The 15,100-nt window shown below is 48.1% G+C and overlaps 1 protein-coding gene across 10 annotated transcripts in view; it reads left to right on the forward strand.

The window, feature by feature from the left end:
- The first annotated feature begins 153 nt into the window (after positions 1 to 153).
- Positions 154 to 15,100, forward strand: part of AAK1 (AP2 associated kinase 1) — a 202,259-nt gene continuing 187,312 nt past the window's right edge. For all 10 annotated transcript variants that reach the window (XM_045294131.1, XM_045294133.1, XM_045294138.1 and 7 more), the window contains exon 1: positions 154 to 554. In XM_045294131.1, the coding sequence (XP_045150066.1) occupies positions 392 to 554 (163 nt within the window). In that variant the 5' untranslated portion in view covers positions 154 to 391. The remainder of the gene's footprint in view (positions 555 to 15,100) is intronic.

Genomic DNA, 15,100 nt, shown 5'->3' on the forward strand with positions numbered 1-15,100 from the left:
GGTTCTTCTCGCTAAGGGGGAAAAAAATAAAATAAATGCTTGCAGCCTTTCCCCAAGATGATGGCTTTTGCCCTTTCCCCCTCCCCCCCAGGACGGAGCAGTTGAATTTTTAAGTGTGACTGATTCATCCTCTTTCTTCCTCTGTCATCACAGGTTTAAACTTACACGGATCGCCCTCCTGAGGAGGAGGGGACCCCGCCGCGCGATTGACACGCATATTCCTATAGGCATCCTTCCTCAGCCGCCACCCCCACGGCCGGATTCGGCGGCTCCTCTCCGAGCTGAAATCTGAGAAGAAATCCTTGGATCTCGCTCGCTCTCTCTTTTTTTTTTAAAAAAACAAAAAACTAGAAACCTTCGGCATTTTGCTCTGCTGCTTCCGTTTTGCAAGATGAAGAAGTTTTTCGACTCCCGGCGTGAGCAGGGCAGCTCGAGCCTGGGCTCGGGCTCCAGCGGAGGAGGGGGCAGCACTTCGGGCCTGGGCAGTGGCTACATCGGAAGGGTCTTTGGCATCGGGCGACAGCAGGTCACCGTGGACGAGGTGCTGGCCGAAGGTACGGGTGGGACTCCTTTCGCGGTGCTCCCTGGTTGAAAATCGTGTGCCGCTGCGCCAGGGCGCCGGTCGCCTTGTTAATTGTATGAATGGGTTTTGACCAGTTGACCCTCCCCTTCTCCCTTCCTTTGCCCGGCGATTCATTGTCCTTGAGAGAGATTTAAAACTGAGATTTGAAAGTGACGGGGCTTACGGGGATGGGGGAAGGTTGCCGGAAATTGTTTATCTCCTTGACCTTTTAATTGAAAATAAAACAAACCCCTTAAACCGCCGACTTAGGAGGATCAGAGGAGAAAACGCCTATGGGAAAGGATACAGCTTTACTTCAAATGCGGGGTAGTGGGCTCGTCATTCTCCCGAAACTTGAAATATTGATGTGAAGGGTGGGGATGGGGCACCTTTAAGTAGAGAGAAGGGTATCTCTCGATTTCTCCCAACCAACTTTCCCACTCCCAGAAACACGCATTGGAAGAAGGAGGATTTTTCAAGGAAGGAGAATGGATTTGACTCGGTTTGCTTCCCGACTCATCTGTAATTCGGCCCCCAGAACAGGGCATCGGGCACAGTGTGGTTCTCCTGAACGCAGTCTCATAGGCCCCTCTGCCGTTGGTTTTTCCTTTTTTTCTTTTTCTTCAACCAAAAGAATGACTTTAAAGGTAAAACTGGGCGGCTCTAGGTTTGCCTTTCCTCTGTCAGAGAGGATGTTATTTAGATCTGCCGTGTGAATTCCCTCCTGGGTCCGTGTCTGTAAAACTATGAATATGCAGCTATGTATCTTTAGCCCCCAGGCTTTAGGGAAATCTTTGCATGTTGCTTTTGATAACCTTAACCTCGACCTTCATAATTATGCCAGCTCATACTTTTCACAGCCCACTGCCTGCTTAGTGTGCTTTTATTTTTAATAAAAGCAGCAATTTCCTTGGCATGAAGCTATTCAAACTAATTGGATGGGGCCAACCTGCTGTAGGTTGTTAGAGACTGAGAAGGGATGGGGGAAGGGGTGGCCTCTTACTGCATTATGGGGAGAAACACTTGATTAGCTGAGGAGGAGGAGAGACAGCATGGAGGCCCCTTAAGAAGAAGCCCTTTTCAGGTCAGGGTGGAAGCCGGCGGGAGTCCTGAGCTGGGTCTAGGAAATGCTTGTGGTGAGTGTTGCAGGTGGGTGTGTTGGGGAGGAGGAAGAAGCTGTGTTTGACTCTCAGCTTGTGTAAGCACTGGGGTCAGCAGGGCCAGGTTCTCTGGGTTGGAGTCTGTATTTTAAAAACACAATTTTTAAAAAAACCAATATTGAACAATCCTGCCTTTGTAAAATTGTTGCTCTTTTTCATTCTCAGCCCTGCTCTAGCTGGACCTAATCCTGGGCCTGAGTCACTGTCTCTCCCGATCCTTCCTGTGGGCTTTGGTGCAGGATGGGAGATGCTTCTGTGCCCGCTGCCAGATCCGCACCCTTGAGTCTGATCTGTTTCTTTCATTCTTGTGCCAAAGCCTTGACTGCAGTGGGGTGGAGAGGTGGAGAGAGAGAGAGAGAGAGAGAGAGAGAGAGAGAGAAATCGGCAATGAGAGAGAGAGAGAGAAATCGGCAATGAGAGGGTGCAGCGGTGGTTCCTCATTACTGAAAGGCCTCTGCTGATCTCAGAGTCCTGGAGCATTTTGGTCATTTAGGGTGTTGTTTCATTATAGCTAGGGCTACCCTAAGCACCACCCCTTTTCAGTTCTCAGTGATGGGGCAAAGAGAAGGCCAGCTTGGTCTTTATTATCTAGGCTACCGGCCTCTGCCCCAAGATTCATCCTCGAGAACTGCTACATCATGCAGTGTGATCTTTTTCTGTGGAAGTTAGGGCATGTGGTTCTGCATTCATTCATTCATTTATTCATTCACTCACTCAACAAACAGGCATGGCATGTGCACAAGGTGCCAGGCACCGCGAGAGGCTATGGACATACATTATTAAACAGGGTGCTGGACTCTACAAACTGTTTCGGCAGATAGAAAAGAGCCAGTTCTAATAGAGCGGTGAGTGCTGTCACAGAGAAAGCTCAGGGTGCAGGAGCCCCCTTTCCCCCCAGACAGCCAAGAATGCTTCCTGGAGTCAGTGTTCTAGACGCAGACCTGAAGAGTAAATAGGAAGGAGCTCGCTAGGTGTGGTGACAGCATGGGCAAAGACTCAAAACCGGCAAGAGGGTATGCCACATTCAAGGAGGTTCATGGAGTTACAATTCTTTAAAAGATACAGTTCCTCAGAGGTGAGAACAGAGTTTTAACCCCTGTTTGTGGAGACAGGAGAAAGGAGTAATTGGCCTTGAACTTTGTGCACCTGGGTGTAGAAAACTGGGTCTGGCCATGCTCTTGGGTTAAAACAGAGTGTGCCTTTGTGGCTCTTCGAAGTATTTACGTGTGAAGGATCCAGCGTACAAAGCTGCCTGCGCTTCCTTGGATAAGGAGAGGAGTGTAGGGAGGTCTGGTGTATGGTGGCTGTGGGTCAGTTTGGCTCAATGGCAGTGAGCGTGGTTTGTGGAGTGTGTGGTGGCTGCCTTGAGTAGCCAGCGGTGACTTTGGGTGGACCAGGTGCACCTGCACACCTAGGACAGCAGGGCGGTCGAGTCTGACAGAGTTTCAAATTATGGCTCATTTCTTTACCAGCTGTGGGACCTCGGACAAGACAAGGCCCTTCAAAGCTTCCTGGAGTCTTTATTTTCATCAAAGAGTGGCGCATCAGCACCAGCTGGGAGCTGGTTAGAAATGCAGATTTTCAGGCCTCTCTCCACTCCCCCTGCCACTACCATACTGTGGGTTTTAACCAGTCCTGGGAGAAATTCAGATGCGATCTAAAGCTTGAGAACTGCAGCCCTATGTGGTCGTCTTGAAGATTAAGTGACACAATGTGTATCAAATGAAACAACGTTTCCCAGGTGGTTAATGAATGATAGTCATTATGTATCACTTACAACCGCATGGAATACGCAGTGAAGGGGTGGGGTAGAAGAGTCATTGGAAGGCCAGTTCCCCATTGTAAGTGGGCAGCACCAGATGTTTTTTGCAGGCCTCATCAGCTCCTTAAAGGGTCAGCAGATATCTGGGGCAGCCACACCCTTTCCCCGGGCTCCTTTTCTGAGTGTCCAGGTGTCGGCTGGCCTACCCACCAGTCCAGATTGACGAAGGGCAATGACAGCTGTGCCCTGATGGCCAGGGTGGGGTGAGGAAGGGGACTTCCAACACAGGGCTGATTGCTGCCCACATCCCATGCAGATCCCTTTTCTCCTTAGTGTGGGTGCTGGTCTGGGCTCCATGGTGAGGAATGGCAGGAACCGAAGGAGCAGGTGCTGGGCTCCCATCTCTTCAGCCAGCAGCCTCAGCCCTGCTGGTGTGGTTTCACTAACTTGCCCCACAGGGGCTTGGTGGCCTGGGGAAAGTGGAGGTGCTGAGTCCCCAGTTTGGAAGGATGTGGTGGCCTCTTGCCTGGGTGCCGGGGGCAGATATTTTCTTTCTAGCTTTCTTGGGGAAGATGATTAGATGCTAAGTCATGTCTAAGTTAATGGTCATGCGTTATGTATGACAGGAATATTTATTTGGTTTTGAGCTTCCAGAGTGAGCTCAGCAGAAGCTATGTTTTTTTCATCAGAGGTGCGTAGTTCCATGAGACCTTTCATCGAAGCTCTAACCCGTAAATAGGAAACATAAAAATATAGCATTCTAGATCAGCATCAGTTGTATAGAAGGTGGACAAAGTGGCACCTCAAAACCGTTTCCTAACTTAAAGGTCTCCACGCGGAGGGCTAATAAGAGGTACCTTATCAGTAAACTTCGATAATTTCTCCTACCTACGGCTCAAGGTAGTGAGGCTTCAAAACCCATTTTTAATCACATGGCTTTGGTAGTGTCGATATGCTTCATGTACCCATTCCATTAATGTTTATGAGTACCTTCTGCGTGGCAGGCACTCTCTTAGGTTCCAGAGCTACCTGGGGAAATGGGACCTGGGCTGAGCTCTCAGGAGCTCAGCTCCTGACTCCTGATCATCCTATCCACTCTGGGATCAGATCTTTGTGATCCATAGGTTCTCATTGGCTGAACACCTTTCTTCCTGGCCCATCTTTGTCTGAAAGGTCTGCTGACAGCCATTCGGCATCATAGTAACATGACCAGCCTTCACGGACAGATGGGGTGGGATGTGGGGTGGGGTAGTTGTGCTTGAGATGCACCGGCCAGGAAGCGAATCCAGATATTCTGCATGGAAGGCAAGCCTTCCACCCCCGAAGAGCCACTGCCTCCACGAGCTCTTGTGGTCTGCTGCTGCTGCCACCGATCGTCAGACCTGGGTGCCAGAGATGGGTTTAACCTGCCGGCTTCTCAGCTAGCAGTCTTAACGTTTGACACCACCCAGGCCATCACACGAGCCCATGGTGCTGTTGACTGGGTTCTGACTCACGATCCTGTGCACGACAGAAAAAGAGAGACTGCGCAGTCCTCTGCCCTCCTCACAGTCCTCATGTCTGCGGCCACAGGGTCAGTCTACCCTGGTGAGGCTCTTCCGCTTTCCCACTGACCTGCTACTGCTTTACCGAGCACAAGGTCCCCCTCCAGGCCCTGGCCCTTCCTGATGACGTGTCCGAAGTACTGGGAAGTAAAGAAGTCTCCTGCCTAAGGAGCATTTAGACCAACGACTCACTATGCGTAATCAGTGAGTCACTGCGTCCAGCACCTTTTAACACTCCAAAGACGTTATGAGATAGGAAAGAGAAAGGGCCTTCCTGGGTGAGGCTTTATAGGCGCAGTGCAGTTTGGGCAGGAATGTAAACCGCCCTGCAGATGTCTGGGGGAGGGTTAGCCAAGGCCTCCCTGCGACACATGCAGAGGTGAGGAGTTAGGAGAGCCTCAGGATGAGTTCTCAGAGTAGCAGTTTAACTAGCACAAGCTCCCCCTCCTGAAGCCAGGGGAGAAGAGTCTGGAGGGGGTGAATGAAATGCTTATGTTTGCTCCCAGGGCATGCTCCCTTTCTTCAGTGACCCAGGGCCTTTTGAATAGCTGCTGAATCAAGTGTGCAGGAATCCTCCGCTGTACTGGGCCTCAGCCCTGTGCTGATGGTGCTTTGGGTGAGGAAGAAGCAGGCGGGCAAGGTTCCTAGAGGAGGCAGATGAGAGTCAGGAAGCTTGAAGAATTTGGACATGAGCAGGTGGGGGAGTGAAATGGAAGGCCTGAATAGAGGAGAGAATCGGGGGCATTCGGCCAGAGGACGGAGGTTGTAGAGGGCATTGAACTGGGCTAAGAGGTTCGTTATGAGCACCTGAGACCATCGCTTCACACACCGCCCATTCTATCCCTTCCCACTTTGCCACTCTTTGCCCCCTGGGAAGTCTGGTTTATAGAGGCAACTGCAGATTTTCAGGGGGTGGTTTGTGAATGGTGTCCTCTTCCTGGCGTCAGGCACAGGGATGGTTATAGCTTTGCTAAATATAGCCAGATCAGGACTTGAGAGATGCAGTCCAGGATAAGCAGGTTTCTGTGGTCAAAGCCTCGCCTTTGGTCTTTCTAAAAATTGAGCGTTTTTATGAGAGATGATGATGAGAGAGAAAGTTTCACTTGGGTTTCAGAAGGCTTACACTTGCACCTCGAGAGCTGACCTGCGGGTTGAGGTGTGTGGCCGCGGCTTGATCAGCACTCCTAAAACACAGGGGCAAACATGCTGCTGCCTCCAAGCGCCGTTTTTCATTTTCGGGGACCGGCCCCGCCATCTACCTTCATTTGTGCGCTCAAAAAAGATGAGTGCTTTCTGAGTCGGCTTAAAAAATAACCATGACACCTGCATCCGAAGGATCCCAAAATGATAATAATAGAAATGCTATTGTCTATTGAATGCCAGCCCAGTGAGGGAGCAAAGAATAGCTTCCCACCTGCCTTTCCAGAGCCTCACTTTGGTGTGGTGGAAGGAGTGGTGCTCCATGAATCAGGAGATGAAGGCTGGTTGGCTCATTCATTGTCTTCTTCCATGAGTGGTTCTGAGCCCTTGAGCTGTGTGCTCGAGCATTCTGAATAGATGACGAAGATGTAGCCCTGCCTTGAGCAAGAACTCAGAATCAGGACTTCAGATGTAAGCAGGTATGTTTGAGTGCTGTCTTGGAGGAATGTAAAAGGGATAGGGAGACTGTTAAGTCTCGTTGGGGGAGAGTAGTCAGGGAAAGCGAAAGAAAGGTGACATTTTGAGGTGTGTCTTCAAAAACAAGAATTTACTGCCCTGTTGGACCTCACATTCTTGGCAAGTGGTTCTCAACCTTCCTAGTACCGTGACCCTTTCATACAGTTCCTCATGTGGTGGTGACTCCCCAACCACAAAATTATTTTTGTTGCTACTTCATAACTGTCATTTTGCTATTGTTATTAATCGGGAACCCCCTGGGAAAGGGTCGTTTGACCCCTGCCCCCCAAAGGGTTCGACCCACAGCTTGAGAACTGCTGTTCTAGGCAGAGATTAGCCTGGCGAAGATACAAAAGTAGGAAAGACATTTGTTGGTCAGAGAGCTGTATGTTGTCAGAGATTAGCCATCTACTGCTAGTGGCCCAGAGCCGTGTGCTGTCCAATATGGCAGCCACTTGCCACATGGGGCTATTTACATTTTAATGATTTAAAATTAAACAAAAGAAAACCTTGTCTCCTCAGTTGTAGTAGCCACTTTTCAAGTGCTCAGAAGCCACTTGTGGCTCAAAGCCGAGTCACCGTACTCAAGTGGCGGCAGACCGAACTTAGCAGTTCAGCTTGCGTTTCCTTGGCTGCGAGTTGTTCAGGGGGTAAAGTAGGGCCATGTATTCTGGGCAAGAGAGCCTGGGCGAGATCAGGAGGATGGAGAATTTGGGAGGGCACTGAGGCATCATTCAGAAGTGGAACCGACATGATTGACCGAGCAATGTGGGGAAGAGGGTAGTCAAGGATGGCTTAGAGGGGACTTTAAGCAAATCACTTAATATTTCAATTCCTGTTTTCAGACTCAGTGAACCAACAATTTCTTTCCACCTCTTAGGGTTAAAAATGATTATATCATTTTCTGTGTTTTCTGCTTAAGTGTACTTTCGGAAATAAGCCAGTAAACCCAAGAAGCTAGAATGTCAAGACTTTGTAGGTGCTAGCTACAAAGAGTTGTAAGAGTACTCTACTATTGAATTTTGAGCTTTAAAAAAGTCTCCTCATGTTCCCATTATCTCAAAAGGTCGTGGAAGCATTTCCTGACTTGAGACACTCACAGGAGGCCCTGATACAAAGGGTTAGTAAAGGTTAGAGAGTTCTGAGAGCGAATATTGACAATCCTTTGTACAAGGGTTCTTTCTTGGGTTCAAGTACTTTTGCTGCTACTCTCCTTCTGAAAGTGTTGACTATAAATTGGATGGAAGCTTACAGAACAGCAGTTTTCCATTCAACAAGACACATGCATTTTGTTGCATCTCCGTCATTGTAGTCTCCTTCATGTAAGTCACGTCACATTTCCCTTGTGTGTTTCCTGTTTCCAATTTCCAGCTTTCCTAACCCTGCTGAACCTTGTTGGATAAAAGCTGCTACCCTTTTAATATCAGATGGTCGATTAACCTGAAATTTGGGCACGTCCCTACTTGCTTTGTACCCCCTCATAGACCTGTATATTGTTTGGCTAAAACTGGAGCCATGGGGCTCACTGCTACATCTTGTCAGTGTGACTTTGGGGGAACCATTTAACCCCTGCGAGGCTCTGCTTTCATATCTGTACAGCTGGATAATAACTGTCTTGCCCACCTGTGTCGCGTTGCTGTGTTCATGAAACGAAACATTATGGGTGTAAGTTAGACTGTGGAGGAGACAGCTTTCCCTGAAAGAGTAAGCAAGGTGTTTTGAGGAGCCCTATGGGCACTGTGGGTTACGGGTTAGACTGCTACTTGCAAGATCAGTGGTTCTAATCCACCAGCTGCTCTTCAAGATAAAAACGAGGCTTTCTATTCCCGTAAACAGTTACAGCCTCAGAAACTCACAGGGGCAGTCCTACCCTGTCCCAGAGGGTCTCTGAGTCAGCATGGACTTGATGACAGTGAGTTTATTTTAAAATGCTCTCCGCTGTCTTTGAGAACGGCAAGAAATCCAGCAACCCTACAAGACTTGGCTCCTGCTCTTCTAGCTGACTGACGTGGCCAGCACTCAGGACTCAAGGCAGCCCCCAAGGCAGTCGGTATTGGCATGCTGGGGTCTGTGGTGCGGCCTGTCAGGTCTGCAGGGGGTGAAGGGAAGGAGGTCAGTGAGGACTGCAGTGGTTAAATTCAGAAAGACGGCCGCTCTTCATGGCGAGTCTTTTCTGCGGAACCCCTACTTCCAGGAGGCTTGTTTCAGGGAACATACTGGTTCAGCATGGTTGCTTAAATGTCATACTTCACTTAGCAAAGCTGAAGTCAGTTTTGCAGAATTTCTGGCTGTTTTTGAGGAGCAAAATGGCCTCTGTAAACAAATCAGATGTTCAGTGTTTATACCCAAAGCAAAAAGACCTGTTCTTTCTCGGTGCATTTAAATCATTGAGGAAAATGAGTATTAGCACACTAAGGACAATGATAGCTACAGCCTTTTTTTGCTGACTACCTCCTTTATTATCTTTATTACTAGTAGTCTATTATCTTTATTATTATCCCGTCTATTATGTGTTCTTTAAACAATCATCGTTCTCTTGAGTCATAGACAATTGTTATGGAATGGAACCCCTCTCTGGAGTGAAACTTCTCCTTTGGCAGCGGAGTTCCTGAAGCCGGAATGGGAAAAAAGAAGCTGACTGGAGTAAAGACGTGGGGTTTCCGTTGAGGTCTGCTGCGTGTGAATCTGCCTGAGCTGCCCAGTTTTCTCCTTGGGGTTGAGTTAACCTTGGCAAGACGAATGGTTTGCAGCGCCCATTGAGACTTTGATATTTATGGTTTCTGAGAAGCTGTAAGATTATTGGATGAGACTTACAGCATCCCTATATTATGATAATAGACAGCTAAGCATAGCACTGATGCTAGACTATTATTTGTAATTATAAGGATCTTAAGTCATGATGCCTTTCATCTGGGATTTGAATCCTGGAGAAAGCAACAGAATGCCGTGCCATTTGTTTGGGCCTGTTTTCAAGGATGCTTGTAGCTATTGTACCGGAACTTTTAGGGTGGGAGAAAGATTATTGCTCCTCTGGTTCTGAGCATGGGCTTGAGGAACAAAAAAGGGGGTGGGGACCCGAAGGAAGAAGAAGCCCCAGGCCTCTGCAGTTGGGCCCTTCCTGGAGGATTAGGACCTCAGCAGCACTGAGGCGGCAGTTTTCTTACTAGTCGCTGGGCTCACCCTTTTTCCTGGTTAGTGAATCTCGTGTCCAGGAAGTACAAGTTTCTGAGACTTGGTTAGTTTTTCCTGGAAGGTAGGCCAACCCTGTTCATCAAACTTTTGTTTGTCCCTTACTATTTTAAATTCTGGAGCAACCCCAGCAGTGGAGCGGGTTAGCCGTTGGAACCTGCCGGGTGCTCGGAAGAGAAAGATGAGGCTTTTGGCTCCCATGAAGGTTTACAGCCTTGGAAACCCAAAGGGTAGTGCTGCCCTGCCCTGCAGGGTCACTGTGAGTTGGAATTGACTTGCTGGCAGTGAGGTTTTGGTGTTTTTTTCCTTTTTATTAACTTTTAGAAAACTTGAATTCTTGGGTGGTGTAACTCAGGGATGCTTGGGGGAAACATCTGATTGTGGGGTGAGGAGAGTCCCCCACAAATCATCACAGGTCCGGTAGGCGCAATTGTACAGCGATAATAAGTAAAGAGTTCAGTAAAGTCATAGAGAGCATGAGAGGTAGAGGAGAGATTGAAATAATGGAGTCAGACACAATTCATGGTAGTATGCTCACCTCAGCCCTGCTTGGTCCTCATGGGGGGAGTCCGGCCACGAGAGCAGGAGAGAGCCTCGGGAGCGAGAGCAGGAGAGCCCCAACTTTATTGCTAACCAAGGGTTATATCTCACTAGGGGGACATGATTACAGGTAACCACACGTCACAGGAAGGGGCAGTACAATAGGCATACACATTGTAGGAAGGGAATCTATGATAGGCATAAGCGTGACAGAAAAAGGGATGAGCTAGGGGTGTGCCCATAGGAATAGGAAGGTCTAGGGGTATACATGTGACAAGATGGGCGGACCCTAGATTCATGATGGCAGCCTAACCTTGGTCATCCTTGGGTGGGTTTGACCTCTCTGGTGTCTCCTACAAGGAAACAGACAACTACCGTCCTTATCAGAAGGGAGTGGGCCCTACTTGTTGTGGGATAAACTGGTGTCTGCTTGGTCTAGATGGCTGATAGCTCTTAGGGAGAATGACCCCTGATCTACTCTGATGACCTCCAAGTGTATTGCCATTCGCAAAATCCTTCTGTTTCCCACATCTGATATCCAGTCCTCTCCTTGCCTGATAAAAGGGAATGCTATGATGTTCTTCCAGGGGGCCTACCACAGTGGTTAACGTTCTGTGGAGGAAGGATGTGGCCGTCTGTTTCCATTAACTCGATAGCCTTGAAACCCTTTGGGCAGTTCTGCTCTGCCCTGTAGGGCTGTTATGAGTCAGAATCCACTTGCTGCTGTCATCTGAACAGTGTGACCGCAGATCTGGAGAATTAATTAACTAAAGAAATATTAACAGTATATCAGCATTTCCTCATAGTCACGAGGTGGGCAGGTAGCTAACTTCCTAATGCAGATGGCGTATTCTCTTTCTCTCTTCCACTTGGAGTGGCAATTCACTAGGCTCATCGCTCCAGGGTATGGGTCTGGTAACTTCATGGCGTCCCTGTATGTAACAGAATGAATTGTTGCTGTTCCCGCACCTCTTCACGATCATGGGTACGCTTGAGTTCATTGTTGCAGACATTACATCATTCATTTTCATCAGTCGTCCAGTTCATGGCTACTGCTGTTGTGTACACTGGAGGCGTTTCGGACACATGGCAACTCTGTGGCTGGAGTGGAACTGTTCCATTGGGTTTTCTAGGCTGTCCTTGTCGCCTGGGCGGATTGTCAGGTCTTTTCTCCTGTGGAGCTGCTGGTGGGTTCAAACCACCAACCATTCGGTTAGCAGCTGAGTGCTTTGACCACTGTGCCCCCAGAACTCCTTAGGCCCCTGTTACCAAGCACGAAATACGAGTGGCATAGCTTTCAGCATCTTAGCAACACCCAAGCCACCATAGTGTGACAAACTGAGAGGAGCGATGGCCTGACATCTTGTGGTTCTTTTATTTCTCAAGGTCTCATTGTTTGGCTGTCGGTTTATGAGGATAAGACAGTGGGTCCATGAATCAAGTGGCCCTGGGTTGCTTGCAGTCCTTTGCGATAGCATGTTTGTGCCTCATGGCTTGAACTGGTTCTTTCTTAAGAGACTGTCAGCCGTCACTCCCTGCTGCTAATAGTGTGCCTTCCTGATGCCATGTCCCTCCTCTAATTTGCTGCTTTTAATAAGTCTAAGCTGGTTAGAATTGTGTGCAACAATAAAGATGCCTCCTTGGGAGAGGGCTTGAGGGTCTTGCTTATGCAAAGCACACCTGAGTTGCAGTGCGTGGGCTTCATGTTCCTTGTTGGCACAAACGATCTTTATATGTCCATTGTTCTAGAAGGGTTGAGTTCTGAAGAGATCACTAGGTACCATTTGATATTGGTTCCTAGTTAAATGTTTCTATAATTATTCCTCTGAAGAGTTGAGTAGAAACACCCTAAGGATTTAGCCTTCTCTTTCTGTTTGCCTTTCTGCGGGCGCGTTTCCCCTACTGTTTCCCACCCCTCCTTCCTCAGCCCCTTCGCTCTCACTGTTGATGGAAAGCCTTGTCCTAGGCACCGTGATCATATGCTTTCAGTTATTTAGTTTCTATGTCAGGGGTCCTCAAACTTGTTAAACAGGGGGCCAGTTCACTGTCCTTCAGACGGGCTGGAGGGCTGGACTATAGAGAAAACTATGAACAAATTCCTATGCACACTGCACATATCTTATTTTGAAGTAAAAAACAAAACGGGGCAAAAACACCTGGTGGGCCAGATAAATGTCCTCGGCGGGCCGCATGTGGCCCGTGGGCCACAGTTTGAGGACTCCTGTTCTGTGTATTTGAAACAAGAGAGGGAGACTTCCAGGATTACAGTGCTAGAGGTGGGCTTATCTTCATAAGGCCCTGCGGAAGAACCCACAACATGATCTTTGCTGGAGGGGGCTGGAGGAGGCTAGTTCCTTAGATAATTTTTGACTGACATAGAAGGAAGCAACCAGATTTTTTTTGTACACAAATTAATCTGTAGTGATAGTGGGATAATTAGGAGATAAATCCACCAGAAAAAAAAGAACTATTATCCACAGTCCCATAGACAACAATTTTAGTGTACACCCACTGCCCCCTCTCTGCTTACCTTTTATGATGGTGAACGCATACATTAGAAAAAAAAACCTCATACGCCATGCCAGCAGTTTCTACTTGAATTGTTAATGGTGGGTTTTGAAGATAGTTCTAACTTTTTTTTAATACATCTTTTTATTGGAGGCTTTTACAGATCTTATAACAATCCATACATCCATTGTGTCAAACGCATTTGTACATATGTTGCCATCATCCTTTTCAAAACATCTTCTTTCTACTTGAGTCCTTGGGATCAGCCCCTCATTTTTACCTCCCTCCCCCACTCCCCCACCCTCATGAACCCTTGGTAAATTATAAATTATTATTATTTTCATATATGATACCGTCTGTTGTCTCCCTTCACCCATGTTTCTGTTGTTTGTCACCCTGGGTAAGGGGTGTGTGTGTGTGTTATATGTCAATCATTGCAATAGGTTCCCCCTTTCTCCCTCCCCCCGAAGATAGTTCTAACTTTTGCTTAATCTGATCTGTCCATCTTTTCCCTGGAGTGTTTTGTCTACAGTTATATTTGGAAGGGCCTGAGTCTTAGACCACAGAGAGCCTGTGGGTCAGGGTTCTCTTGGAGTTTTGGGTGTGGCACGTTCAGATTTGCAGTTTAGTTTTGTGGGGCATGACGAGGAAGCTGAGTCTGGAGGCAGTGCATTGAGGAGGTTGTTACCACGAATCAGGTTAAAGGCAGGGAGAGGGTCTGACTGGCTGAGTGGGGCTGAGCAGAGAGAAGTACATTCAAAGGAACTTTTTGGGAGGTCATCATGCCAGCACTTGGGGCTTGGCTGGATTTAGAGTAGTGGTTCTCAACCATCCTAATGCCTTGACCCTTTAATACAGTTCCTCATGTTGTGATGACCCCCCAACCATAACATTTTTTTTCATTGCTACTTGATCGCTGTGATTTTGCTACTGTTATGAATCAGGCGACACCTGTGAAAGGGTCGTTTGACCCCCAGCTTGAGAACCGCTGATTTAGAGGGTGAAGTATGGAGTCAAGAATGATTTCAGGTTGTTAGCTTGACTGGTTTGGTAGCTGAGATGCAAGTGGCACTATTGAGTTGTATCCTATGAGAAGAAAGGGAAGGTTGAATGGATATACAGGTCTTCTGAGGAAGGATAATGAGTTCAACATTGACCATGATCAGTTGGAGTGTGCCTGGGTATGTTTCAGTTGACTTTGGTGATGTAACAAGCCATTTACAAGCTAGTGGCTTAAAACAGCTGTTGCTTACTCCTCAGGATAGAAGTTCTGCAGGTTGACTAGGGGCTTAGCTGGGCTTTCGCTCATCACATGTGTGGTTTGTCAACCTTCTCTTTCTCCAGCCACCCCTCCACCCCCTCACCCCACCCCTCTATATCTGAATTGAGAACCTCTCAACATGGGACAAAATAATCACACTTCCAATACTATCCGTTATCCTTAACAACAGCATATATTCCGGAGAATTCTAGGAAGCCCCGTGGATTTATACTCCCTGAGGAAAAGGCTTCTTTGTGTGGTAGTGCTTTGTACATCCTGGAGGACGCACTGCAGGGAGAGCTGGGTGCAGGGATGTTTGCCTGTTTTGCTAAAGTGGGATGAGGGTTTTAGGGAACGTGGGCAAGTGATTTTTCGAGAAGAGAACCTGAGGAGGTTGAGTATCAGGAAATGGATTTATTTGGAACTCTCCATACCAGGATGTTTGCACTCAGGTTTTTGAAACTCGAGTTTCAAGAGCCTGAAGATCAATGAGCAGAGAATGGAATTGGAGTTTAGACCACTTCTTCAAGCAGATTGAGTGAGAAGGACAAAGGTGGGATGGTTGCTGGAGATTGGGCAATGCTTGAGCGTGCTAATAGGTTGATGGGCAGATACCAGGTTAATAGGTTGATGAGAAGATATCAGGAGAGAGAGAGAGAGAAAGAGAGAGAGAAAGAGAGAGAGAGAAGCAAGAGGGAAGGCAGTTGCCTAATGGTGCTAGGTTCCAGAGGAGATGCTCCTTTTCTTCGTTTCAAATTGTGACTCCGTGTGGCACCCAAGGACCCTGGTGCCAGACAGAGTGTGGCACCCAAGGAGCCCTGGTGCCGGACAGAGTGTGGCACCCAAGGAGCCCGGTGTCGGACAGAGTGTGCACCCAAGGAGCCCTGGTGTCGGACAGAGTGTGCACCCAAGGAGCCC

Source organism: Echinops telfairi, unplaced genomic scaffold (assembly GCF_000313985.2).
Source record: "Echinops telfairi isolate 266 unplaced genomic scaffold, ASM31398v2 ScPeMD7_2573;HRSCAF=3158, whole genome shotgun sequence".
NCBI lineage: Eukaryota > Metazoa > Chordata > Mammalia > Afrosoricida > Tenrecidae > Echinops > Echinops telfairi.